The sequence below is a fragment of the Pleurotus ostreatus genome (genome assembly GCF_014466165.1).
Source record: "Pleurotus ostreatus strain PC9 chromosome Unknown scaffold_10, whole genome shotgun sequence".
Taxonomy (NCBI): domain Eukaryota; kingdom Fungi; phylum Basidiomycota; class Agaricomycetes; order Agaricales; family Pleurotaceae; genus Pleurotus; species Pleurotus ostreatus.
In genome coordinates, this window is record NW_023503165.1 from 103,608 (window position 1) to 130,210 (window position 26,603).

Below are 26,603 nucleotides of genomic sequence, written 5' to 3' on the forward strand. Positions count from 1 at the left end.
CCCCATGTGTCTGCCCCACCCTTCTCCCATCTGTTTTCTGGTCATTGGTATGGTCATCCTTGTCCTTTTGCACCCCATTGAACTCATATCTATCTCAGAGCGCTAGAGCGACCAGATAAAAAGCTCAGTCTATTATGAGCGAATACAGCGAGCACCGCGGGGACTACCCGCTGTCGCCACCCCAGCCAGCCTATGCGCGATCTAACGATCTCGACGTCGTCCACGAGGGCATGCCTACACAAAGGGTCTCTGTCTCCCGTTACAGCCATCTTCCTCCAACTAGTCATGCTAGCGTCCGGTCGTGGGTCAGTACCTTTCCACAGAACCAACAACCTCCGCCTCCGCCTCCACCTCCGCCAGCAGCTATCAACCTTCCATCCCCTGTCCAGGAAGCACGCGGGCTCTCGGAGCATCGCTCGCGGCCTCCGACGGGATTCGGGGTTGAAGATGAATATATGACCATCGACCATAACAATGTCGTACAAGAGCAAGGTTATGGCTGGACGACACAGGGTGTATATCCGCATCCGATGGAAGTCGTGTCGCCCAGAATTTCTGCAGATGGGGATGGTGCCCCGTATCCTGGGCGACGGGAGAAGAAGGGGTTCGTAGGTGGCTTCTTTGCTGGGCTTCTAGGGCGGCGAGGCAAGGGTGCTGGAAAGAGAAAGAAATTGAACGAACCGATGACGCCGGTCGGAGTTACCAACGGACACGCCGACAACCTTGCCGCCCAGTCAGGGGCTACGCTCCCCCAGTATTCCTCGAATCCTCCGACTCCAGTCGCTCCTCGTGCACCCACGAACATCGAGTACACGGCTCCAATCGATATGCCGATCCCTGAAGTTGCTGAACCGTCGGAATACATGCCGAGGCAATCCATGGTCAGCCAGACGCCGGCACGTCGTCCTAGCCTTCGAATCAGCGTAACGCCCCCATCAGCAGACTCATCCACAAGCCAGGTTCGTTCACAATCTGACCACACTCCATCCGTGCACGCAAGCACGATCCGGCAAGACTCCGTTCATCGCGATGGGCCGGCACGACGCACACGAAGCGATAGCGACAGATACACCGCTCAAAGAGAGGACACCCATCAGGCTAGTCCTTACTCTCCAAACGCCGTCCTGGCGGATATTCAGCCCTCAAATGACTACCGCAAAATGGCACGACCGCCCCCGTCTACCAGCACGTACAGTCACATCGACCGAGTGCAAAAGTTCTTCAGGGACCTTAGCCGTCTACCATGGATCAAGCACGATCGCATCACAGTTGACTATAAACCCGGAATCAGAGGACCTGACGGTGACCACCGACCGAGGAAGGCTGAGGAGCGCATTGTGATCTTGAACAAGCCGCCTGTTAGATGGTACTACGAGGACTCTCCCGCTGCGCACTCCGTTGACCTGTTGTCAACCGGCGAGCCTTCGTCGTCGAGTAGGTTCAGCGGATCGTCAAGGAGCAGGACGGTGTCGTCACCAAGGCGAAGAAACTCTGGTGATGCACCCGCCACATCTACGCAACGTTATGCTAACGATGGCTATCGTTCGTCACCGTATGATTCTGCCCATCGCTCAAATGGTGCACGTCAGACACCGCCACGCGATTCTCGCCAGACAGATGGACGCTCCCCTCCTCTCTCCCCCCCTCCTGTTCATCATCATCGCTCTAGGAGTCCCTCTTTGCCCTCTAGCCCCCCTGATCAACGGCGTCACCGTTCACATACCTCGGCCAGTAGTACGCCTCCCCCAAGGCGCCAGCAGCGTATGAATCGACATCATCATCACCGCGGCGAGGAACCCCCGCCAGTCCCTCAATTTCCCCGGCACCTCCAGCAACCTCCTCCGTTCGCTGTTCCTCCCGCGATATATACTCCCACTTACATTACGTATGGTCATCCTCCACAGCATATGACTTTCGCCTCGCCTCTATATCCTCCTCAACCTTTCTACGTGGCGCAATCTCAGACTGGTTCTGGTTCAGGTGGTACTCCCGTGCCTACCGCCATTCGCCTAAACACCCCGGATCCCACTAATCCGCAGCAGCAACTACAACAGCAGCAGCAGCAACAACAACAGTCTCCCCCGCCACCTGGACTATTTTCAGGCCAGGCCGGCCAGGCGTCCCCTCTATATCTTTCCTCTCTTGTACCTATGCCAGGTTATGTTCTATCCGATGGTGTGGCTAGTCCAACCACCAATTTGCCCGGGCAATATGTCTATTCGCAGCCTCAACCCGGAAAACACACGGGATGATACCATGGATTAGGTTATATGTTTCTCTATCATGACGCGATTACCTAGATTATTCTCTATTTATGGACCTTCTCATCGTTGGACAGTATCCATTTACGCACAGACAGCAACTCGCAATCGAATGTACACCAGAGTCGATGTTCATCAGATGTCTTTTTTTGTGCTGGCTGCGGCCGAAATGTGTATACCATAAACAGCCATAGAGCTGTAAAGCATGGGATCTGGGTGATATTGGTCGTTGATGATGCACGACGGGCCGATGGGTAGGTACTATGCTCGTCACAGTGTTGCACTCCGACTTGGCGATCACAGGGACGAGCGGAAAAGGTATTGGAACTCACGTAGGATAAATCAATCCCAGATTCATTGTCCGCAGCGGCTTCTGCGGCAGAGCGTGACACCAGCCAAGATTCTACCGTTTGAAATATGGTCGTGTATTGCTTCAAAGTGGTACGAATGCGTGCGTAGGCATTGCTACATCATATTCCGAGAATATCTTAGCAGGGGAGGAGACAATGGGTGAGTAATTCAAGGGGTACGAAGTAGTGATGGGGTACGAAGCATTGATGAAGCATAGTACGTGTCAGGCTCCTAGAACCAGCCGCTCGTACGAGAGTAATTTTCAAGCACGTGACGCCTCCTAAGGCGCGATGTAAACAAGTACATCGTCAAGCGAGCTTGAAACTCTCGATAGAGCGGCTGGCAAAATATGTCGCCGAGATCACCGATTTTGTTCCCATGCTCTTCGCCGAGCTCGCGGCAGGCTGTCACGCAATAGTTTAGATAATTTCTATTCCCAAGTAATATACAACCAAATATGGTAAATGAGTAGTAATTAACAAGAAAGCTATGGATAGCAGTGCACAAGACACCGGCGAGGTCATATTGAGCGGGATAGAAGAGGAAGGGCGGGAGGTATTGGAATAGCAGGACAGTCAGCTCTCAGAGGGTGTTGTGCAGAACCAAGGGATCCCAGTAGATGGGCACTGTCAGTTTCTTGCAAGCTTGTGTGAGTGTAGACGTCCAAATGTTCAAGTTCTTCGTCGCAGACTCGCAGTCACAACCATTTTCTCATATCGTTTAATCAGAGACGAAATGGGGGGGAACTGTGTTCATACTTACATGATCTGTCTTCATTTGGTTCCCGTTCATAATCTCTTTTACACTTTCCGTTCCGTTCATGTGCATTGTCCTGCAAGAACCTGCCAGTGCCTTCCGCAAATATGGATACAAGGCTCCCATCAGTTGAGAACGCTGCTTCCTGGAATAACAATGTACTCACATTTGCAGTATATTCAATGCCACCTCACTGCAAGCAGATTGGCGGCGTCGAGGAGAAGGGGATCCAGAGGGAGTATGATTAGATTGGGCGGTACTATGGGGTTATATCCCAATTAGTACCTAAGCTACGCACCGGAGTCTGCCGGTACATAACTGTCACAGTGACATCGACAGCCTGCCGCGAGCTCGGCGAAGAGCATGGGAACAAAATCGGTGATCTCGGCGACATATTTTGCCAGCCGCTCTATCGAGAGTTTCAAGCTCGCTTGACGATGTACTTGTTTACATCGCGCCTTAAGAGGCGTCACGTGCTTGAAAATTACTCTCGTACGAGCGGCTGGTTCTAGGAGCCTGAGTACGTGTGTCTATCATTGTGACATCTCTACCTACAACTTATACCCACCTTTCCACACATTGAGCAGCCCCCTGGGATCGTACTTTTCCTTCACCTCTTTCATTCGGTCGAAGTTTTCTTGTCCAAAACTTTCTAACACAGGTTGCGTGTTCAAGGCGTAGTTCATGTAGATGAAACGGTTGAAAAGGCCACGTTCTTTTGCAGTGTCTGTTGACCATTTTAGCAAGTCCTGTGTTGCTCCCTTCATATCGACGTCGTCCCCTGGGTCAGTCCAGAACACGGATATCAAAACCACTGCACCAAGTCAAGTAAATCTATGACCCAGAAGAGCATTATTGACTGATGGCTTACGAAATAGATCACCATCCTCTTCAGTGAGGCCAAACGGATTTCCGCCCCGATTTTTGGCTGCTGCGATCATTCCGACGTTGATGGGCTGCATGGTGAGCGCCCAAGATGTGTTCGGTCGGGAAAGGAACGGTTTGAAGATGTCGTCGCCCTTGAGATGGATGTCCCAAGGCAGTTCTGCGTTCGCCTTGAATGCGAGAGCGAACCACTGGGTCCGGCTTCCGCCAGGTGATCCATTCTCAATCTCGTCGGTGACAGAGGTGAGGTTTGTGATACGCATCGTGTCTCGGATCGTCGGGATGTCCTGGAGCCCATCGTACAGTGGGCTAGGGAACGCCTCCGGGCCAAGATAGGCGTTTGGTGTCCAGATAAGATAGTCCTTCTCTGCTGCATTCCATGCGAGTATGGGAGCTAGTAATCCATGAGGGTCAACCGAGAGCCGCTGCGTAAATCCAACGAGATATTCGTAGAAAGTCGGGCCGAGTGTAGCGTTGTAGAACAAGGATCCTCCCCATATCTCGGTCAACGGGAACGTGGCCATGTCGAAACGCGTCACAATCCCGTAATTTGTACTGCCTCCTTTCAACGCCCAATACAGATCGCTGCTTACCGACTCGTTCGCGTTGACGATCGATCCATCCGCGAGAACGATCTCGTAGTTAACGACATTGTCACTCCCGAAGCCGAACTCGAGTGACAGAAACGATATACCGCCTGCATCAGTTTGTGAGCGGCGGGAACGGACTTCGTTTGCTCTGCACTTACCGCCCAGCAGAAACCCACCAACGCCGACACCCGAGGATCGTCCACCAGCAGTGTGTAGGTTGTGGGGACTAAGGAAACTATACACGTCGGCCCATCGGAGCCCAGGAGAAATAGCAACGGTCTTCGAGTTGTCGAGGAGCTCGATCCGTTTCATATCTTCCAAGTCGATAGTAAAGCCAGCTTCCCCAATGTTTGACGATCCGACCCAGTTCATATGCCCACCCGAGCGCACAGCGAAATTGCAATCATTTAAAGTGGCAAACTTCACGACCCTCGAGACATCCTCTGCGTTCGAAGGCGTAACCCGACAAGCAGGACGTTGCAGGGCCTGCTCTCCTGAATAATAGGAGGCCTCCTGAGCATCATATTCTTCGGAGTCCGGGAAAAGAACTTGAGAGGAATCCAGAACACCTTTCAGGCGAGTGCACTACAGAGTTAAAAGCGCGTAAGTCTCCATAATACTCAGTACACGAGTCTCTCACGTACACACTGCTCAGCTGAGAGCCCTTCGGTGGCGTTGCTTCCAGACGGAAGACTTGCTACAGAGGCAGCAAGTGCCAAGGACCCGATTGCAAGGAAGATAGCGGATGGAGTGTGCATTACCTGTAACCTTTGAGGTACGCAAACTCTCGCCTTTATACGTAGATATTTTGCGTGGGATGGTGCTGTACAACGCAAAAGTTCATTGACCACGGACTGTGACTTATTCATCGATCCACCGGTTTTATTTCATTTCTCCAAGGAGCCGGAGCAAACCCTTGCCAACGTAGATCCGGGGAATGAATATATCAGAACAAATGCCAGACAGGTGGTTTGGATAGGCATCTTCAGGATTTTCTAAGTTTTGATGTTTATCAATGAATGGTTGTTGAGCACAGGGCGACGGACAGAGAAGATGGAGGCCATAGAATATATATCTACGCGCGAACTGGGTCAATTGTTCGACTGATCTAATATTTATGTAGGTGATAAAGTACGCAATAAGTAGTGGGTGCGGAATGGTGGAGAAATTAGAATTAGGACTAGAGTTTGAAACCACCCTTCCAGAGCTTCGCGAGCAGATTCTTGTTATCGTACTTGGCCTGAATCTGTTTCAAGACTTTGATGTTGTCTCGACCATAAGAACTATAAACATCTTGGTCCGGAAGGGCGTAGTTGATGTACAGCCAGGGGTGGAGAACGTTTCGCTTCTTGGCTTCTTGGGTTGCCCAGTTGATGACCTTGCGAACGGCCGCTTGCATTGCCGCGTCGTCAGATTCGTTGACCCAGACGCTGTTCAGGTTGAGCACTGCAAGACATATGTTAGACAAGGTACAGAATTCAGTCAGTGAAAGATGCACTCACATATGAGATCTCCATCTTTAGGAGAGAGTCCTTGAAGGGTACCTCCCGCCCGTTGAGTGGCCTGGAGATGGGTTACAGAGATGGGCTGGAAAGAAGCCGACCACGATATTCCCTCCTTGCCAACGAGACCGGCGAATGCTTCGTGGCTCTTCTCATAAACGCCTACAGCGATTTGCGTATCGACCTTGAAAGTCAGGGTAGCGAAGATGCGCCTCAAGCCGGGAGGGAAGGCGACATCAACTTCGTCGGAAAGAGCTTGTTGGTTGGTGTTGGTTCGGATGGTATCACTATTGAATGGGACGTCGAGCATCTCCGAGAACAATTCCGCTTTGGATTGGGTACCGTCGGCGCCCAAATAGGCAAATGTCGCGAAGATGGTATCATTCTTCATCTGCTCGTTGTACCCCCAAACGACTGATCCACCACCAAGGGGTTCTTTGGGAAGCTTGCCAGTAAATTTAGCCATCGCATCGAATATGGCGGGACCTTGTGAGACATTGTATCCCCTGCTTCCGCCCCACTTTGGCGTCAAAGGGAAGGCATTGACGTCGTAGCGAGTGATGATCCCAAGGTTGGTGCTGCCCGCTTTGAGACCACGATAGAGATCGAAGTTCGAATTCTTGTTCGCATTTACAATTCGACCGTCTGCGAGGACAACCTGATAGTTGATGACATTATCAGAAGCGAAACCGTGCGACGGTGAAAGATTCGAAAAGCCACCTGTGGTGGGGTTAGTTGAGTGATTACTAGCGAGGTGTGGACGAAACTTACCACCGAGGGTGAAGCCTCCTACACCAACAGTGTTAGAACGGCCTCCAACTGCAGTCAAGTTGAAGCGATCAAGCGTGTCGTAGACAGGTCCCCACGACCCTCCGGGACCAAGGCTGACTGTTTTCCTATCAGCCGATACATTGACACTGTCCATGAGCTTCAAGTCGATCGTGACACCAGGCGCCGCGATGTTAGCAGCGCCGGCCCATGGCATATGCCCGACTGAACGGACAGCAAACTTGCAGCCCGTGTTGGTAATCACCTTGATGGCGTCTGAGACATCCTTGGCGCTACGTGCGCTGACACGGCACTGAGAGACAATCTCTGACTCTTGCCTGCTGTAGTACGAGTTAACGAGTTGCTGGAACCCTGAAGATCCTGGGAAGAGGACGGCCGTCGGGCCTAACTGTCGTTGCAAGGTCTGACACTGTTCAAAGAAAGTTGACGTTGGTCAGTGAGAGATGCTAATTCATCGTCATGAACTTACGCAGTCCCTTGCAGCTGCTTCCTCCCGTAGGTCATGATTTACGGTCACAGCCCGAGAAGGGGAAAGAAGGCCAAAGAGAAGCAGCGAAGAGACGGTGAATCGCATGGCAAAGAAGCTTCTGGGAGTGATGGTATGCTTCTCTTTGGCCGAGCTCCTTATATATGAAAAGCATCCTAGTTTGACCGCGAGTCTCGCGATGATGACGCGCAGAGAGTCGGGAAAAGTGACGAATACTGCACATGTCATCCACCGCGCATAGCCAACGGAGGTACCTGGTAAATTGAAACACTGCGTCTTAGCAGGATACGGGAATACGGGAGGCCGAAGAGTTACCGGGGACGGCGGCAAGATCGCAGGATAACGGAGGACATGGTCTAGAAGGAGAATACACCGGTACTCAGCGTATCTGAGGCTGGGTCGAGGAGTCAAGACGAATAACTATGCTGGGAAACTAGATGCACCGGTTCTCGGGTGATGATTATATCGAGGCCGCCGTCTCCTTTGAATGGTGATTGCGCGCAGCCAGATGATGATACCCGCACAGATGATACTCCACATGTGAGTAGGCCGGTTGGACATACTTTCAATCGGCCAGAGGGGGAAAGGAATACGCTAGTGAATCCAGTTGTGCCTTGGAACCGCACTCATACTTGGAAATTCACTTGATAGGAATCGTGCCAGATTGTTCCATAACGCATGCTTGCATCCAGATAACAGTACGGGCGGGAGGCATCTTCTGAGATGTGTTTCAGTGGTACAGCATGCGGCCTTGATTAAGCACCATCAATCACTGAAGTGATAACCATCGGGGTCGGCCAGTTACGGTGTTCGTCGGTCAGCCGCCCACTTATGTAGAGCTCCAAAGAGGGAAGAGCGCGCTTGGGGGATGGCCGTGTTGCCGAAACCGACGATTTCCTGTACTAGGACGCCTGTGTAATCACGGGTAAAATTTGTCGGATTTATTTTAGAGTGATGAAGCCACGTCCATGAACGCCGAAAGATCTCCTGTGTTGGGAGCGTGGGACGCGGGGGGCGAAATAGCTGTTTAGAACGTTACCGTTTAACACCTATCTTCAGGATTCCGGCACCTGGGCCTGAGTACACGATCGTCAATTCAATCTAAGCCCTTTGTATACAACACATAGGCATCTTCATCACCTTACCCAATGACATGGCGCAGCTGTTTGATCACGAGCAAGCAACCATCCGTGCACCGACGGACGAGGTACTTGGGGAATACATTTTTGCGTGTGCCGTACCCGGTACGATCCAGACATCCACAACAGAATCACTGAGTAGCCTATGAGAATACCATCTCTTGGATCGTGCGCACTATATGTAGGCGGAGATCAATCGTGAATAACGGCCCGCCATCACGTCAATGGCCGGTACGTACAAGTATATCCTTCAGTATCAACCTCAGTGGACTGCCGCATACTACGGCGAGCGTTCAAGCTGCCCCATGTAGCAACATCAGCAATATAGGGAGGTACGCCATAGCGACTCGGGCGTACCTGACGAGAAGAGAGTTGATGTAGACTTATACGCCGATATCAGCGCGCTGTCGTTCGGCAAGGGGTCACTAAGGTGAGTTGCTCACATTTACTGATGATGATATGAAACGTGCTGAATATGAAATTTTGAGGCATTGTGAACCACTAATTTTATACCCATAAGAATGAGCAGCTGATTAGACATACACTAGCAACTCGGAGGCCGACTTACGATGAAGAGCGTGATGATAGCAAGAATACTAAACATAGAGTCCGGTGAGATTTATCCCGGCAATGCCAGAGTCAACCCGTACCTGGTGACTAAACCGATGTTAATTGAGTAGAGCACTAATGTGTCTATGACGTTTCGCGTGCTATACATTGAGAAGTAAGGGCTGATGCCAGGAGAAGGTATTGTTTACACACCTACGGAAGCTAGAGGAACGGCCTTGTCGCAAGAAATAGACGAGGCTCCCGGTGATAAGTATATCGCAGAGCAAGCTGGTGGCAAGCTGGATCCCGCCAAGTGTCTAGGAGAATGAGTTTCTTCCAACGCGAGTCAACAAAGCCTTGTCTTACCTCGCCTGCCGTGGAATGCATAGAGTGTACACTTGTGTCCGTCAGGCTTCAGGAAGGAATGAGACGTCTTCCAATTTGCAGGGCGGTGGTACGTACAGCACTACATTCATTGCTTTGGACGAGGTTAATTGGGGCAATGTGAAAGCGAACAAAGAGAGAGCGTACCCATCCCAGACACTGACCCGCCACCACAAGGCTTTAAGAGACGTGTCATTAAGAAGGGAGGGCGAAGCGCACCACATTGGATAACAGATGCAGAGACCTTGGCGAGCGATGAGAACAGAGATACTTGGGATATATTGCCACGAAACGCTTACAATGAAGACACACAGGATCTTATTGTGTCGGCTCACTTAGGGGACGTTAATGTAGGGAGGATGGCACTGAGAGAATACACCCACAATACCAAACACGGCGGCCATACGCTCTACGACAGGGCAAGGGTAAGAACTTCACCCGATGATTTTCAGATAGTGGCCTACAACTGAACCAGTGTGACGACGGGATACTGACCAGAGCTCAGCTTGGGGTAGTACAGATGAACGTAGACACCTACGGCGAAGAATCCACTAGCCTGAAACCGATGAATGTGTACACCCAGTATTTGCCGAGCGATAGCACAACTACGCACCAGCAAACTCCTATTGATAATGTCACTCGGGTGAGTAGAATTGGTTGGCAGGACAAGATGCAAACTTACCATGGCATATGTTCCTTTAGACGATCCCGGAGATACCAGACGAACGATGCATGTGCGATCGTCACCACGTGGGCTAAGTCGATAGAACTGATCACCTTGCGAGGTCAAATCTGGGGAAACCCTGATCATACATTGATACCTACAGCAGAACGCCGATCTGGGATAGGTTGTGTTTATTAAATAAGTCTCGTCACAGCAGAACTAATGGCTCTGGTGTACTCACATATACTTTGTTAATAGTAGAGTCATTGGGGTAGGTCCGATAATATGTTACAGCTTGAGCGATGGCGATGGCAAAAAGCCTGCAGGGCACGTCAGCCACCATCTGAGAACATAATCTAAGGACAAACGGTGTGCCAATCTCCATGCCTTCGGAGTCCGGTCGTTGAGCAATCACTCGACTAGGTTACAAACGACACACCAAAGATCAGCGGTGAGGCAAGGGAAGGCGCAGATGATAGGATATCCGACATGATGCGTAAGGGGAGAGGAAGAAAAGCCGTGAAGAGCGCAAGTATTGAATTCCGGACGTACATAAATAAGCAACGGTCGGCGCCTGCCACAATGCTTCCTTCTGCCCCTTGCGGACAAAAAACTGTATTGAAACCAATTGCGCAACATAATCATAGATGATTGAATGTCATTTGGAAAATCTCTCGAAGGTCCGCTCGGCATAAGCGGAATTTAACGACCATCAAGTTTGAACTGCGTATCTGAACGCGGGATTGATGATGGAACCAGGCCACACTTCTGTACACGGAGGAACAGACCACAGTGCCGTGCGCAGACTTTGGGTGCTGCTAGGCCCTGGCACAGCGTATAGGTGTTCCTTTTTACGGAATTCACAGGTGCGAGGAAACGACGATTTTTTCGATGTTGAAGTGAGTGGTAAAGCGATGGCGGTTATTGGAATTAATAAGCGCTGACATGGACACCCTGACGGCGGCCCGGGGCGGCTTGACACTTGTCATCAGAGTCACTCTGCCAACATTCGACCCAAGGGCTCGTCGAGCCCCTCTGCGATATTCAGGCTGCTATTCAGATTGCGAAGAAGGCCCTCAGGCCAATGTGATGGTAAGGTGTCTTGCTACAACTGAGCGCTTCTTTCTTCTTGTCATGTTTCTAAAATGTTTCCCTTGCTTCGACGGAATTGCCAATTGGAACGCTGTTGATGGACTCGCACTCGGTTCAAGACTCGAAATAGTATACTCAAAGTGAGGCTGGTTTCTATCAGCCTAGCAACACCGTTCCTAATGGATCATATCTGACACAGACACTAGTACAATTCTCCTCTTTACCGTTGCTCGGAATATTATACGTTTCTTCTTAGCACGCGCTCCCGGCCCTTCTCCCTAAATGCAATTGCTGGCTATAATCACCGACAGCGAGAAACGTACGTTGATGGTCATCATCCAAACATGCTGGTGTCTACGAAGCTCCCTGTTAATGAGAGAATGTCTTTTGTCCAAGCGTTGCCAACCGTGTCGGCTGTGATGCGGAATTGGGTTTAGGATGGCAGTGGGGGCTATGGGTTTCCGCAAGTTGTTCGTCTACGTCGCTCAAGCAAAAGTCCACTGGCAGAACAGCTCCAGAATTGATGATACAAACATCGTACAAACTTGGACCGCGACTAGAATACATACACAAATCTTGGAATTTCGGCGAGGATAAGAAGGATTTATTTACTAAACCTAGATTAGCGTCATGAAGAGTGAAGATACGGGAGCACATACTACAATTGCGATTCCAACGCTACTCCATACTATCCACCTCCCTCACTCCAGCCGAAGTACTAATCATGCAAACGAGTACGAGGACTATCCCTGTGGTGATGAATCGGATGTAGAACCCGAGTGCAGCAGCGTCGCTGATTAAGAGATATGGCGCAGCGAAAGTATAGCCCACAGCCTTGAGGGTCGCCTAAATTCACGTCAGGGGGGATCACGTAGAATCTAACAGAGAAAGACACAGACAGTAGCAAAGGCGGAGGACATCGCAGGAGCTCAAGGGTAGATTCAAGCAGGCTGAAGAACGGGCCCGTGGGGGGACTGAAGGTGCGGGTATTTATAAAAGAGCATGCTGCTCTGGCTTGCTTCGCACCCCACAAGGCACTAAATCGGTGCGAACACCTTTCGACGATCAGACGCCACCCATATGAGCAGCAGAGAGCATGTTGTGGGCAGACACGTGGAGAGTGTCTAAGAAAAACAAATGTGCGCCAAGTACCATGAAACGTGGGTAAAACCTTCCAAATTCCGGAAGGTACATGGCCTTCAGCGTCCTTCCACGAATATGATTCCTTCGTATCACTGTCAGCGACTTCTGTGCAGGCCTTTGCATACGACGGATATCCTCCAGCCCAAAACTGTCCTCCACAACCTTGCCTGGAATGTTGGCGCCTCTGTACCATGATTTCGCCCGATTCCAAAGGCCTTTGGCTCCGACTTCATGTACTCATTGCGTCCAATCCTGTTCGGATTTCTCACTTGCTTCGATGTGAATGAGGGAGTTCTTCGCCATGTATTCAATGCATTTGGCTATCCAGTCGACTTGCAGTTCCTTATCGTGTCGTCAGAGTCACTAGCGCATTTGCAATTGATACAGGACCACTTACAATACCTGTAGGTCCATTTGCAAAGGCAATCGGTGCATGAGGACCGTATTCTATGAACATGTTCGGGAAACCATGTGCCAACATGCCCAAGTTCGCCCACCCCACTCGCCCATTATATCGCGAAAGCGGGCTCCGTTCGCTCCTATCATTTCAATATTATTGTAGCCACCAGTCCCCGAATCGAACCCTGTGGCCATGACCAACAGGTCGAGAGCATATTCCGCCCCATCCTTGGTACGAACCCAAGTAGATGTGATCTCGTAAATGGGGCTTTCGTTGAGGTCCACCAAGGTGACGTTATCTTGTTTAAAAACTCCGCAAAAGTGCTGACGGCGTTTGGCGTCAGATTGTAGAAATAATCAAAGGCTTCGGGCTACTCACCTGCTCCAAAGCGGGACGCTTCATCCCAAAGGGATGCATGTTGACGGTAGGGGCGAGCTTCTCTACGAGCTCGACCTTGTGAATGCGATGCCGGACTTTGTCAAGCCAATATGCATAGGCGTAGTCATTGGCGGTGTCGTCGGTAAAGGTATCGTCGTAGGCCCCCAGCCAGAATTTAGCTGGCTCCGCTGGCCGTGTGACTCGTATCGTCCGCGTTGAGCCTGTCAGAATTCAACAGCCCCATTTGAGCTCGTATGGATCTCCTGAGATTTCGAGCCTTCAGGAAATCGTAGAGTTGAGAATCTGGTAAAACCTTTTCATTGTCCAACGTGACATGCAAGGTCACAAGTCAGGTGTTAGCATTAACGACCTCCTGAATATCCCCTATTAACGAACAAATCCCGGAGCTGAGGATTGAGGACAAGTCAACGAAGAATGTATGTCTACCGCGGAGGATAGATTAGTTAAACACTGATGATCACTCCCTTGACAACATAGTCTACCTGCCTCAGCCAACGGCGCATCATCGATCAATGGCTCTTGTTGGAAAGCTCGAAGCCGTCGTACCCCTTCTCCTCGCTCTCTCGACACATTTGAGCATATAGACCGACACCTCCAGAGAAGTTCAAGTGTTGAACCGTCTTGCCCGGGATGTTGGCCCCAGTGTACCATGCCTTGGCACGAACCCATAGTCCACGATTCCCGATATCGTTCACGAGCTTCGTCCAATGGTCTTCAGCTTCCTTGCGTGGCCTGATTGAGGAGAGTCCGTTCTCTCTCATATAACGGATACATCTGACAATCCAAGCGCCTTGAATCTCCTGAAAGGGCGTTTCATCAGTACCCGTTCAATCAAGCTAAGTGAATCTTTTACCAACGCGGTAGGGCCGTTGGCGAGGGCCGTGGGACCGTGTGTCGCATAGGCAAAGAACATGTTTGGGAAATTGGCTGTCATCAGCCCTAGATATGTGCTAGCCAAGGACGTCCATTTGTCGAGTATAGTTGCACCGTCGGTGCCTCGTATGTCGAGCTGAGTCATGCTACCAGTGATCGCGTCGAAGCCGGTGGCAAGAACGATAACGTCGAACTCTTGCTCGATGCCGTCAGCCAACTGTATTCCTTTCGGTGTGATTCGATCTATGTTGATCTCGTTGACGTCGATAAGCCTGACATTTGACTGGTCGAACACGTCATAATAATTCTTCACGAAACATATTTAGCTTCGTCGATAGGCATATTATTGTCGTAAACTCACCTGCTCGAGAGCTCGTGTTGATCCAATTGGGGAAGGCTTCACAGTCGGCGCAAGTTGTTCTTGCAGCCAAGGGTCCTTGATTCGCTTTCTGACCTTATCTCTCCAGAAGCCATACGCCCAATCGTTCGCGGCGTCATCCGTATATACTTCCTGAAATCCGGCTACCAGTGGTGCAAATCCCCCTTGTGCATAAAGGCGTTCGTAGATCTCGTTCTTCTCCTCCGTCGTAAAGTCAGACATTTCCCGAAAGATGGGTTCTACATTGACCCCAGAAGCCGTCTTCTTCCGTTCTTCAAAGGCCTTTGCCTGACCTTCTTTCAGCTTCTTTTTAGCCTCATCATCCAACACTTGCTGCTTCATAGGGAAAGCGATACTCGGAGTGCGTTGAAAAACAGTGACCTGCCGAGCGACGGCCGCTGCTTCCTGGACGACCTGGATTCCGCTCGCGCCAGTACCGATAACTGCCACCCGCTTGTCCCGTAAATCGAGCCCTCCCTGTGGCCAGAGCGCGGTGTGGTAGCAATGTCCGAGGAACGTGTCGAGCCCCTTGAAGGCCGGCGTAAACGGTTTCGATGCGAACCCTGTACAGAAACTCAGGAATTGGCATCGAACCACGTCCCCTTGCTGCGTCGTCACTTTCCATTCGCTGGCGGGATCGTCATAGATCGCAGCGATAACGCGTGTGTTGAGGAGGATGTCGCGGCTGAGGTCAAGTTTGCGGTTGATGTACTGGAAATATTCTCGAAGTTCGTCGCGGCTAGGATACTTGGACGAGAAGCTCCAATCTTGCCAGACGCCGTCAATCGAAAGCTGGTACATGCTTGCATCACAATCGACACGAGCACCGGGATAGCAGTTCCAGTACCACGTTCCACCGATGTCGCCTCCCGCCTCCACGATCTTCACGTTGAACCCGAGTCCTCGCAGAAAGTGAAGTTGGTAAAGCCCGCTGAAACCTGCGCCGACAATGAGGACGTCCACTTTGTCGGGTAAGTTGGACATGTCGACGTGGTGTGTGTCCAAAGGCCGCTCAGAACATATAATTCCAGTACCTATGCTTGCGAAGTCAGCTGACCTGATGGCAGAATCGCGGAGGCAGATAACAACATTCAGCTTGTGGGAGTGAGGTACCCGAAGGGGCTGATAGCAAATTGAACCATTCGGCTGACCTATGTCTTGCAGTAGCCTTCGAGTTCGTGGGTTGAGTTTGCGATTTTGAAGCTAGACTATCGCGATGATCATGTCACACGAAGTAAGATATCGATGGTGGGAGCACTACGCATGCTGCAGCACTGCCTGGGAAATTGAGTGAGAAAGAGCATGGAAGGAACGATACACTGGGTTCCACATGTGAGCTAGAGCAGTCATGCCGTACGAAGGTTGGGAAACCAAATCTCAGAGTTTCTTGGCTAGAACGATTTTGTAATGTATCAAGAAGCACACTTCATGGGGAAGAAAAGCATTGCTCACGCTAGGTTATGGTCTTAAAGAGACACCCTACCACCCTTCCTACAAGGCGAATCCACTATGAATGGAGCGTGAGGCTGGATGTAACTCTCGCCACTTTAAGCAGTGTTATTGTACTGAAAAACAAGCTACTATGCAACGTCCTCAGATGTACTACAAATGATTCTCGTTAGCCCCGAGCTAAGCGAGGTAGGAATAACTACACACCATGCAAAAGCGCAAGCTCGCACAGATCTACTTGCTCTTCCCGCTAAATTCAAAGCCTTCATATCCCTTCTCCTCGTTTTCCTGGCAGATCTGTGCGTACAAGCCGACGCCGCCCGAGAAGTTCAGGTGCTGCACCCGTTTGCCCGGAATATTGGCCCCAGTATACCACGACTTCGCGCGCTTCCACAGCCCCTGATCACCAATATCATTAACAAGCTTCGTCCACCTCTCTTCGGCCTCCTTGCTCGCCCGGACCGACGAGAAGCCACGCCCTCTCGTGTACCGGATACATTTAACAATCCAGTCACTTTGAATTTCCTGAGATGACAATGAAAGATCTATCAGTACACCCCCAACCCGTATATCAGCGATGGAATTTCTTCACCAGAGCTGTGGGTCCGTTGCTGAGAGCTGTCGGGCCATGAGTTGCGTACGAGAAGAACATGTTAGGGAAATCTGCCGTCATCAGCCCTAGATATGTGCTAGCCAAGGACGTCCACTTGTCGTGTATGTTAGCACCGTCCGTACCCCGTATGTCGAGCTGGGTCATGCTACCGGTGATGGCGTCGAAGCCAGTGGCCAGTACGATGACGTCGAACTCCCGTGCAACCCCATCGGCTGTTTGTATGCCCTTCGGCGTGATCTGATCTATATCATTCTCGTTGACGTCGATGAGGTGGACGTTCGGCTGATTAAACAGATCGTAGTAATTCTGTAGCACAGGACAAAGTGAGCTTCATTTCTACACCAAGTTGTAGTAAACATGAGCGTACCTGCTCAAGGGGTGCGCGTTTCGCTCCAAGCGGGTAGGGCTTCACAGTCGGCGCTAGCTTTTCCTGGAGCCAAGGATCGTTAATCCGCTTCCTGACCTTATCCCTCCAGAACCCATATGCCCAATCATTCGCCACATCGTCCTGGTACACCTCCGCGAACCCGCCCACTAACGGCGCAAACCCGCCCTCCGCCCACAGGCCCTCGTATAACTCATTCTTCTCCCCCTCATCGAGATCCGCCATCTTCTGCCCGAGCGGTCCCATATCGAGCCCAGACACACTCTTCCTCCGCGCGTCGAACGCCTTCGCCTGCCCGTCTTTCAACTTCCTTTTAGCCTCGTCATTTAAAAGTTGCTGGTTCATAGGGAGCGCGATGCTGGGGGTGCGCTGGAAGACAGTGACCTCCTGGGCGACAGCCGCTGCTTCCTGGATCACCTGGATGCCACTTGCACCAGTGCCAATCACCGCCACCCGTTTCCCCCGCAGCTCAATTCCCTCCTGCGGCCACAGCGCCGTATGATGGCACGGACCGCGGAACGTTCCAATCCCTCTGAACGCCGGCGTAAACGCCTTCGACGCAAACCCAGTACAGAAGCTCAGAAACTGACACCGCACAACATCCCCGCGCTGTGTCGTCACCGCCCACTCGCTCCCAGCATCGTCGTACACCGCAGAGACCACACGCGTGTTCAGAATGATGTCGCGCCCCAGCTCGAGTGTGCGTGAGATGTAGTGGAAGTAGTTCTGGATTTCGTCTCGCGCGGGGTACATAGACGAGAAGCTCCAGTTCTGCCAGACGCCGTCGATCGATAGCTGGTACATGCTGGCGTAGGAGTCGACCCGCGCGCCGGGGTAGCAGTTCCAATACCACGTCCCGCCAATGTCACCCCCTGCTTCTAAGACCTTTACGTTGAACCCCAGTTGACGAAGAAAGTGGAGCTGGTATAGTCCGCTGAACCCCGCGCCCACGATGAGGACATCCACATTGCGAGGTAGAGAGGCCATGGTAGTGGTAACCCAATGTTCACCCAAGCAAGCGACGTGGAGTCGGATTATATAACGCCATAGCAGATGGTGTGTTACAGAGTGTGAGAGTGACTGCTGAATCAGTTGACCGGATGGTGTCCTGCGGAGATTTGAACTGTGAGAGCACCATGCCCCAGAGAGCATCGATAGTTCCTGGGACAATCTTCGCCGGCAGTAGGAAAGTCTCCTCCCTAAGATCAATGTAATACCGCACAAATTGAATCAAAAGGTCAGAACCAAAACTCACTTACAACCCTCCCCTGCACACAACCTGTGTGTAGATCCTTGAGCCTCCAGGGCCAGGAACTGTAATCCGTTCACGGGCTGTCAATGGGCATAAGTCACGCTCCATAAGGTGCCTGCGCTATGGCGTTAGTAAGAAAGAACTCGGATCCACCCCAAAGTCGGCATCGGGCGGAGACAGTGGATGCAATATAGTCATCATGTAATATACAAAGCCTAAACAAAGATTGGTCATAGGGCGTAAGTGTGATGCCCTTGAACTCATTCTGCGAATATCAGTGAGGAAATCATATAGACGGACAAACCAGGTGCTTACTCTGCCGTTTAGCAATGAACTTTGCGAGGTATTCTATCATCTTGCCCGTCTCCTCGCCAACCGGGCGAATCCATTCCGCGGGTAGCGAGAAACCATACTGGGCGAGGAGATGTCAATCATTCGATCGAAGAATAGGGGGAGCAAGCAAGAAACCCTACCGTCCCGGTATCACGAAGGAAGGCAGCATAGGAGTATTTGATCCCGGCACGAGCGTACATCCAGTCGACGATGTTTCCCGGAGCTCTGAGAGGATGATTTCAGCGACTAGATTAGGTTGCCCAAGGAAACATACCTGTATAACGTAGAGCACAGGTTGCCGGTCTGTCAACAGTTAAATATAGCAGCATCGTAGTACGAATGCAAGTCTTACTTTGAATATCGTACCGTGCTTGACTTTCAAAGCCTGAACGCTCCCGAGTGCAGCCTCAAGCTGGTCTTCTGCGTCCTTCGGCATGCGTTTGCACGAGAATGAATATGGGGTCGACACTGGTCAACGGGCTCAGTACAGGCTCCTTGTGGCACCGTAGAAGATATCCCTCACGCATCTGACCGTAACTTCGCAAGTCGACGAAAGCTTTGATCTTCGCATGAGGCCCTCCCGCGCCGTTCAATGTGCTCACGAAGTTGGCGAGGTTGTTCACTTCGGGCGCCTCAAACGCTCGGTGGCCGGGATACCAGGTCGAACACGGGTCGTCCGGCACGGGCTTCTTTTTCTTTTTCCCCAGGTTTCCCAACGCCGAATGGGGTTTCCACTTGTATCCCTAGACGTCATTTCGCTATGAGAACAGACGGGATGGCAATAATGAAATGAAGCTGCACCCAATTACTACATTGACGGGCGGTTAGTCAATGCACTCTGAGGGACCCAAGAAAAACGGAAAACGCACCGGTTCGTGTCTATACCAACGCAGGGCGAGACCGGGTCGACGACCTGGCGGTTTTTGTACCTTGATTTTGTTAGTGGACAGATAAGGACACACTGGGAACAGGAGAAACACACCAGAATCGGTCCGTCTCCCACGTATGGTCATACCCGTCGGGATTCGGCGAAGGGACGACGTAGAAGTCGAAGTCGTCCAGTAGCCCTCTCATTGACTGCGACTCGGATGAGTTGCTCACAAGCGCATGGGAGAGATAGAGCGCCGTCGAAATAGCGACCCACTAGCGACGTCAGCATCAGCGCGTCGACGAGATACACGGCTCACCTCGCGAGCATGCTGAGCACCGGTGATGAGGAACCCAGGCTTCGCTTTGCTGGCCTTCGTGTCTCCAGAGATCTGCAGGCCGTATATTTCGCACCCCATCGCCGTGTGCCCGAGTCTCAGGACGGTCACTTCGTCGGGATACAGCTCTGCGAGCGTGTGCATGAACTCGTCGATCTCCCATGAAGGGTGGTATGCAGCGTGATACGTCGTATTTTCAAGGTTCGTGAGGTTCCAACGGTCGATAGCATTGGTATACGAGTCCCTCGACGGTGTCCGGACGGTAGTGCTGAGGTTTGAAATGGTGTGGGGAACTGAGAGCAGGGCCTTCGGGATGACTGAGTCCCCTGCGGTGTATACGTCGACATAGTCCCCAGAGGCTCTCCATACGTCCAGAGAATAGTCCTAGCCATCCGTGGAGAGTTTCCGAGTGAGTTTGGGGGTGCGGCTCACCTGCGCGACTCGTAGCGTCCATTGGAATACATCCTGGTTCTCCGTTTCAAATCGCCACAGAGCCCCATCATATATTTTGGTGCTTATTTCCGAGTACATAGGAATCTGTGACTTGGATCCTTCGTATGACCACAGCGTGGCGAATGTTGGGACAGAGAAAGCCATGAGTTGGAGAGCGGTACGGAAAGCCGGCATTGTGAATTAGAGGGAAGAATGAGAAGGCAGATATTTCAAGCAGTTGCACGAGTAATCCTCAGCGCAAGCAAAGGGCCATGTACCGTCCGTCGGCGGTGGTGAACTTGGTCGTGTGAGTACCAGCTCTTGTCGAAAGGTCGAAAGAAGACCACAATCTTATCTTATCTGAGTTCCATCGTTGCAATCTTATCTTATCTTCTTCACCCACGCCTTCTCCTCGTACCACCACCATGGCTTCCACTTTCGCCTAGTTTATAACTCACCGCCCTCCAGAATGTCCAATGAGACCCAGAAAGCCGACCAAATAGCCTTTCATGTCTATACGAAACTATCTCACGTTGTCAATCACGCCCGTACCACTGTCGAGCCCAGGGTGCAGCCCAAAGTCGACAAATGGGTGAGTTCAGCCTCACCATACTGTCAATTCGACTTGAAAATCATTTGAAATAGTTCAATCTAGAGACACCCGACTCTGATTTGCTCTTCAAAGAGGCCAGGGAGCCTTATCGCTCCTTGTCGTCTTACGTCCCGCCCGGCGCAGCCCCCCCTTTAGAGATCCAGGTTCTACTAACAATCCCAGAGCTCGCTTCAAATCAAGTGCTCGTCCACTTGAGTAATGATATACCCAGCAGGATAGACCCAACACCGCGATATATCCTATTGGAGTCCCATGTTCTCAACTTCGCGCATCACGGCTCTACTGCTTCCTTTTCTAGCTCGTCGTCGAGCGCGTCGGACGTTGCGCCACCAACTATATACAAGCACGGTATTCCCCTCTTTCGTAGCCTATACACACTCCTTCGCGTGCTTCCTGCCTGGAAGCTGTACAAACGACTCAAACGCCGCGCAGGGCGAAACGGAAATATGACCATAATTGTACGGGTGAAGGAAGCTGATGACGATGTGCTGGAATTCGGTACGTCTCCAGCATTGTGGGTGCTCAACAATTTCCCTCAGACCTTGATAGGCATGCCGATCACCTCCCAGTCGCCTCTTTTACCATCTCCCGTTCTGCCCACGCAAACGCACACATTTGTACCAGTGCCGCACCCTCATGGAACCATCACGTTGACAATAACATATCTTTCCAATCCCAATTTCCAAATTGAGGACAAGGAAAGCTTGTTCTCCAATCGATTCCTTGCTGGAGACAAAGCCGGATTGCTGGAACAGCCAGCTCCTCGACCGGAGGCTGAACCACCAGTTCGTGATGTAGAGTTCTTGCCAACACTTGTCAAGAATCAGCAACGGGATTCCATTGCGAGTTCCTCCGGAATGGGATACAGCTCCTCACCAGTCCATGGTTGGGCGTCTCAGCTACCCAGGGATCGCGAAGTCAACGCTCAGTCGATAGCTGACAGGTTCATCCTACCCCCGCAGCCATCAGCATCCGGAAGCCCAGGGATGGGTCACAGCCGCACAGCGTCTACACCTGGGAGTGGAGTCAACAGAGCGGTTGCGTTACCCGGATCGACAGGTTCCGGTTCGCCCGCTGCCCTAGGACTTTATGGTGGGACGGGCTTCTCAGGGGGATCACGTTCTCGTACAAGCAGCCCACGCACAAGCCCCCGCAAGGGTAACATTGGCTTGCCCTCCGTGCCACTGGGCATACCTACGAGTACCACATCAATCTATGGCAAGACCGCCAACTCTGGCTCTTACACATCCCCCCTTCAACCTCTTCGAGACTTCCCCAGAGTCCCCAGCACGTCAGGTTCTCCGTCTACGTCTGGCGTGCCAGCAGCAGCGGGGATACCTAGACCACTCTCGCGATTGCGGACGTCAAGTACTGTTTCCACCCCTGGATCTCCCGCTGGACTTGGGATTGGTCTAGGCCTAGGCCTTCCGGGTTCGCTACCGCAAACCTCACTATTATCGCAGCACCCATTGTCTCCCATTCAAGCTTCCGCGACAATGCCACCGACACCTACACGCTCGGGAAGCAGTATCAGTCCGATTGCAGTCAAACCATTCAAGGCAGGTTCCTTGGCTAGTGCTGGTGTTGTTGCGAGCTCGGGTTCTGGGAGTAGCACCGGAGTAATGACTCGACCGTCACCACCATCCGGACCGTTGTCAGCTGGCCCGGGCCCGTCGAATTACGCGTTTCCTCCCTCGACAGGTAGTCCTGACGCTCCCCGCCCGTCTCCAGTCCCTGTGCCTGGCAGAAAGCGGTATTCAAGTAGCTTCGGTCATAGGTATGCCTCGTCCCTTGGTGCAGGAGGGAGTGCCACCGGTAGTGGTGGTAGCGCGGGAGGAAGCGCTGCTGGAAGTGCGGGAGTTCCAAGCAACGTTGGGAGCGCCGGATCAGGGAATAGAGAGGAGTTAGATCCGGTCAAAGCAAGACGAAGCGTGAGCCATCTCCCTTCCGGTTTTCCATTTTTTACTTACATATCTACCAAAAAGAGTTCTTCCTTCCTCAACGCGGGGGGCACCGACGACGACGATATTTCTCACTTTGTACAAGAGATCGACGCTCGAAAGCCTTTGAGAGGGCGCTTGAGGATGGAGGAAAGTGGAACGGATAGTCAAGGACCGTCTCGAGCCCATAGCGTCGGTCCGAGTAATGTTGACCAACTATGGCTTAAGGACGCCTCGGAGCGTCAAATGGCGGACAAGGGGAAGAATCTAGATATGGGACCACCGTCTCTAGGTCCCCTGAGAGGAGAACCTCGCTCGCCACTGGGTCGACGTGCGAGCCTCAATGCGCAGCAAACGCAAACAGGGCTTCTTCTCGCCACTGGAACCTCCCCTGTGCTCACTAGTGCAGATGAGATCGATGAACGGTTGCGAAAGATGAACGAAGCGTTCTTAGCAAGTTTGGAAGGACTAGGTGGGTCCACATCGACGTCTGGGGCAGGGTCTGGGTCGAGTACTCGAAGAGAGCGTGAATTTGGTACCTTAGGGCGAGGCAGAGACTGGAATCAGTATCAAGAGCGGAGTGAAGGTCCTTCTCTGGGCGCGTTATTTAGTGGGGGAGAACGTTCGAGTTGGGATGGAGACTCAGAGAGTCGCGGTCGTGGTGGAGGGGAGGTAGGGATTCCTGGTCAGCAACGGCGTTCTTCGCCGTTCTTGGGGCGATTTAGGGATCAATACGGCGGCGATTCTGGGAGCTCTAGTGAAGTCGCTGGCCTCGGAGGCAGCTCGGGCAGCGGCGCTGGGAGAGGTGTTGGGAGCGGTCACTTAGGACAGATGAGCCATGGAAGCGAGGAGGTTATTGGTCGAATGGACATGGAGGCCGAGTTGGACAGTCAAGTGTTCGGAAAGCGTTACAGATGAAGGTATATATTGTCAACTCTCGGGGATGTTTTGGTAATGGTGTTAATATATATGATGGCGAGGGATACTACATTCCCGCAGCTCAGAGTCATTCAATTTCAAGATCTTGAAACTCACTTCCGAAGACGTTTGTTCAAAACCACTGCTGCGTGATCAGATTTTGATCGGTGCCTCTGGATCCAAACAACCACGAGTAACTTTCTATGCTCATAGAAACAGTACGTTCGAGAATCGAGTGTGTAGCAGATAGTGTCTGCGCCCAAGTGGAACGCCCGTCGTTAGGCACACTAAATGAAAAGACCCAGTCCTCTGGCGGGCATAATCTACGTACTAAATAAATAACGTACTCTACAACTAAGCACTGAGCTTGGTATATATTTTCGGTTTCGGTATGAGATTACGGGTGCAATACGATGCACAATGCATGAAGATATGGTTCGAGGAAACTAGACAGAGTGAAAGCACTTTGTCACAGAGGCTTCCATCCATCTCCGGGAGGTAGCTTCAGGTTATCCTTCTCGCTGAAGAGTGGCTGACCAGGCTCCCGGGGCCCATTCAATCGTCTACCCCTCTCATCATTCCCATTCGCCGTGCTGCTCCCTTCGTCCCCGCTATCAACATCCGGCCCACCATCCATACCACCAATTCTCTCCCATCCATCGGAATCCGACGGCGAGCCCCTTTGCCCAGACCTCGTACCCCCCATCAACCCTTGCTCGTCTTCACCCTCTCTCCATCCCCTTTCCCTCACAAACCCTCTCCTCGACAGACCGGCCTCAGCCTTATACCGCACTTTATCCAACTTCGGCTGAAGGGCGTCTAGTTTGGGCTGCAACGTGGCTAGCGTGCGGTGGAAAGGGCTTTCGCCGTTATCTACCCCACCGACGTTTTGAGCGCTGTTGCGGTAATGAGGAGCCCTTGGCGAGGGTGTGGAAGCCGACATGGAGACGTGGCGGGAGAGAAGAGCGCCATTACCAGCGACACTGCCGTTGCTCCCTCCTTCACTTCGAGGGCCTCTGAATGGAAACGGCGAAGTTGTATTTTGGGAAGCATGCTCTAACGATGCGAGGCCGCCGACAACTTGGACGCTTTCCGGACGACGCTTGCGGAGAGGTGGCGGAACGGGTGGGGGAGGCGATGGATAGTGAACGGATTTCGAACGGAAGATCCGCGAAGTAGGGGAATCGTTCAAAGGCTGATTCAGATCCTCGCCTCTCTGCCTATCTCGCAAAGTGGTAGACGACGTAGAATCAGCTGACGATAACGCGGACGACGTAGAGGAGAAGGCGCTCTCGATCGGTGGCGGTGGTTTGCGACGAGGATGCTTCGGGGGCGGTAGATCTTTACTCGGTGAACGTGTTGGTGAGACGGAAGGCGATCTCGTGAAATATGATGCTTCCTTGAACGCTTGGTCTGGCGTTTTGAACGGGCTGGCTGCGTAGCCATAGGATACGTTGGTGTTGACGTGTGGTCTAGCGAAAGCGACTTCCTCGAGAGACGTAGTCGAAACCGGCGGTGAGGCTGCTCTAGCTCGATCTACGAAGGAACGTCGTTTCGGAAGTGGCGGCACAGAAGAAGAGTTGACCTCCGAGCCTGAACCTGAGGACGATGTCGGGCGCGGAGGCGGGGGTGGGGGAGGCTTATGAGGGCTATTGCTCCGAGCCCGTCCTACATTCGAATTACTGCTCTTCAGGACCTGCAGAATGCGTTCCTTTTCCAGCTGCTCTTCTGCCCTTTTCAGCGTCTGTCCCACTTTGCTAGCTTGCAATGACTGCTTCATCAAAGCACTCGTTACGTGGGCAGGCTTGGTGAGGGAAGGGGTCGAAACATGCCCCCGAGGAGCGTGATCGGGCACGGGGGGCACTTGGGAGGCGTGTCGTGGTGGTGGTTGATGAATAGAAGGCTTCCTAGGAGGAAGTGGCGGCAACTTCTGCGGCGGCCCCGTCGATTGGCTGCTGCTCCGACCTACGAAAGGGTTGAACGGGTTCGGGTGGGGACTGGGATGCTCCTGCTGCAAAGCCGAGAATGATTGGGCCTGACTGAAGGGGTTATTGGGCGTATGGGGAGCGCTAGTCGCAGGCAGCATCGGCGGCGACATTGGGGGCACCGGGAGCGTCCGTTTCGGAGGAGAAGCGGATGATTCTGTCCGGGGGAATGCTAACAAGGCCCGCTCAGTGCAGGCTAAGTGCTTGCTAGCCAAACACCCTTACCTTGCGCAAAGGCCAATCCACGGTCCACCTCCCTCCCATTCTCGACATGTAAAGCTAGTCTGAGAGCAGCGAAGAACTGCCCGCCCGACAGCGTATCGCCTGCACTCATGTTCGGGCTGAAGAGCCTCAGAATCTGCGAAAGCTAGGGGTCATGATTTCGCAGTGTTTCTTGTGGATAAAGACAGACCTCGTCAATTTTGGAGACCGGGATGTGCGAGAAGCGGCCCTTCATCCATGCTCGTGCTTCGCGTACGCCGACAGTGAGATTGTCGAAGTATTCGTTATTCCGTGCAGTGGGCTCTGATTCATCCTCTGCGAGATCGATGAGAGATGTCGTGTAGAAGTCGTACTCCGAATCGTTCAGCGCAGAGACGTGCAGGCTCAGTTGGCGCATCGTAGGGTATACTCCCCCTTTGCAGAGTTATTGATGGTTCAGAAAGACTTTTACAATTCAAGGTCTGCTCGAGGCGCCAAGATTGGTGCATGAACTTATAGGGGCCGCTGACTGCGCCAGAGTGACACGCTGCTAATTGCAGCGATAGTACTAGCTTGCAGAGCCACGTATGCAATATTACTGCGCGAAAAGGGTTACATGATTTTCTACAATGTA

General features: G+C 52.2%; 8 protein-coding genes across 8 annotated transcripts; 2 read left to right on the forward strand and 6 right to left on the reverse strand.

Annotated features, from left to right (window-relative positions):
- Positions 1-134: 134 nt before the first annotated feature.
- PC9H_001785 (uncharacterized protein) lies at positions 135-2,252 on the forward strand (the record flags this gene model as incomplete). The annotated part of the gene is made up of 1 exon (XM_036771432.1): positions 135-2,252. One exon carries the CDS (start codon positions 135-137, stop codon positions 2,250-2,252), a length of 2,118 nt encoding a protein of 705 aa, XP_036626053.1.
- A 1,667-nt stretch (positions 2,253-3,919) lies between these two features.
- Positions 3,920-5,601, reverse strand: PC9H_001786 (uncharacterized protein; the record flags this gene model as incomplete). Its single annotated transcript, XM_036771433.1, has 4 exons — positions 3,920-4,182; positions 4,240-4,950; positions 5,002-5,428; positions 5,488-5,601. 4 exons carry the CDS (start codon positions 5,599-5,601, stop codon positions 3,920-3,922), a joined length of 1,515 nt encoding a protein of 504 aa, XP_036626054.1.
- Positions 5,602-6,023: 422 nt separating this feature from the next.
- On the reverse strand, positions 6,024-7,708 carry PC9H_001787 (uncharacterized protein; the record flags this gene model as incomplete). The annotated part of the gene is made up of 4 exons (XM_036771434.1): positions 6,024-6,289; positions 6,346-7,065; positions 7,117-7,543; positions 7,604-7,708. 4 exons carry the CDS (start codon positions 7,706-7,708, stop codon positions 6,024-6,026), a joined length of 1,518 nt encoding a protein of 505 aa, XP_036626055.1.
- Positions 7,709-13,900: 6,192 nt separating this feature from the next.
- PC9H_001788 (uncharacterized protein) lies at positions 13,901-15,627 on the reverse strand (the record flags this gene model as incomplete). The annotated part of the gene is made up of 3 exons (XM_036771435.1): positions 13,901-14,191; positions 14,245-14,571; positions 14,626-15,627. 3 exons carry the CDS (start codon positions 15,625-15,627, stop codon positions 13,901-13,903), a joined length of 1,620 nt encoding a protein of 539 aa, XP_036626056.1.
- A 699-nt stretch (positions 15,628-16,326) lies between these two features.
- On the reverse strand, positions 16,327-18,077 carry PC9H_001789 (uncharacterized protein; the record flags this gene model as incomplete). Its single annotated transcript, XM_036771436.1, has 3 exons — positions 16,327-16,617; positions 16,685-17,011; positions 17,073-18,077. 3 exons carry the CDS (start codon positions 18,075-18,077, stop codon positions 16,327-16,329), a joined length of 1,623 nt encoding a protein of 540 aa, XP_036626057.1.
- Positions 18,078-18,602: 525 nt separating this feature from the next.
- ECM14 (putative metallocarboxypeptidase ecm14) lies at positions 18,603-20,507 on the reverse strand (the record flags this gene model as incomplete). Its single annotated transcript, XM_036771437.1, has 10 exons — positions 18,603-18,607; positions 18,658-18,754; positions 18,816-18,900; positions 18,950-18,978; positions 19,028-19,143; positions 19,199-19,418; positions 19,541-19,604; positions 19,658-19,818; positions 19,863-20,264; positions 20,313-20,507. The coding sequence occupies 10 exons, from the start codon at positions 20,505-20,507 to the stop codon at positions 18,603-18,605; spliced, it is 1,374 nt and encodes a 457-aa protein (XP_036626058.1).
- A 274-nt stretch (positions 20,508-20,781) lies between these two features.
- Positions 20,782-23,783, forward strand: PC9H_001791 (uncharacterized protein; the record flags this gene model as incomplete). Its single annotated transcript, XM_036771438.1, has 3 exons — positions 20,782-20,904; positions 20,958-22,856; positions 22,911-23,783. The coding sequence occupies 3 exons, from the start codon at positions 20,782-20,784 to the stop codon at positions 23,781-23,783; spliced, it is 2,895 nt and encodes a 964-aa protein (XP_036626059.1).
- A 469-nt stretch (positions 23,784-24,252) lies between these two features.
- Positions 24,253-26,387, reverse strand: PC9H_001792 (uncharacterized protein; the record flags this gene model as incomplete). The annotated part of the gene is made up of 3 exons (XM_036771439.1): positions 24,253-25,940; positions 25,994-26,126; positions 26,181-26,387. The coding sequence occupies 3 exons, from the start codon at positions 26,385-26,387 to the stop codon at positions 24,253-24,255; spliced, it is 2,028 nt and encodes a 675-aa protein (XP_036626060.1).
- Positions 26,388-26,603: the final 216 nt, after the last annotated feature.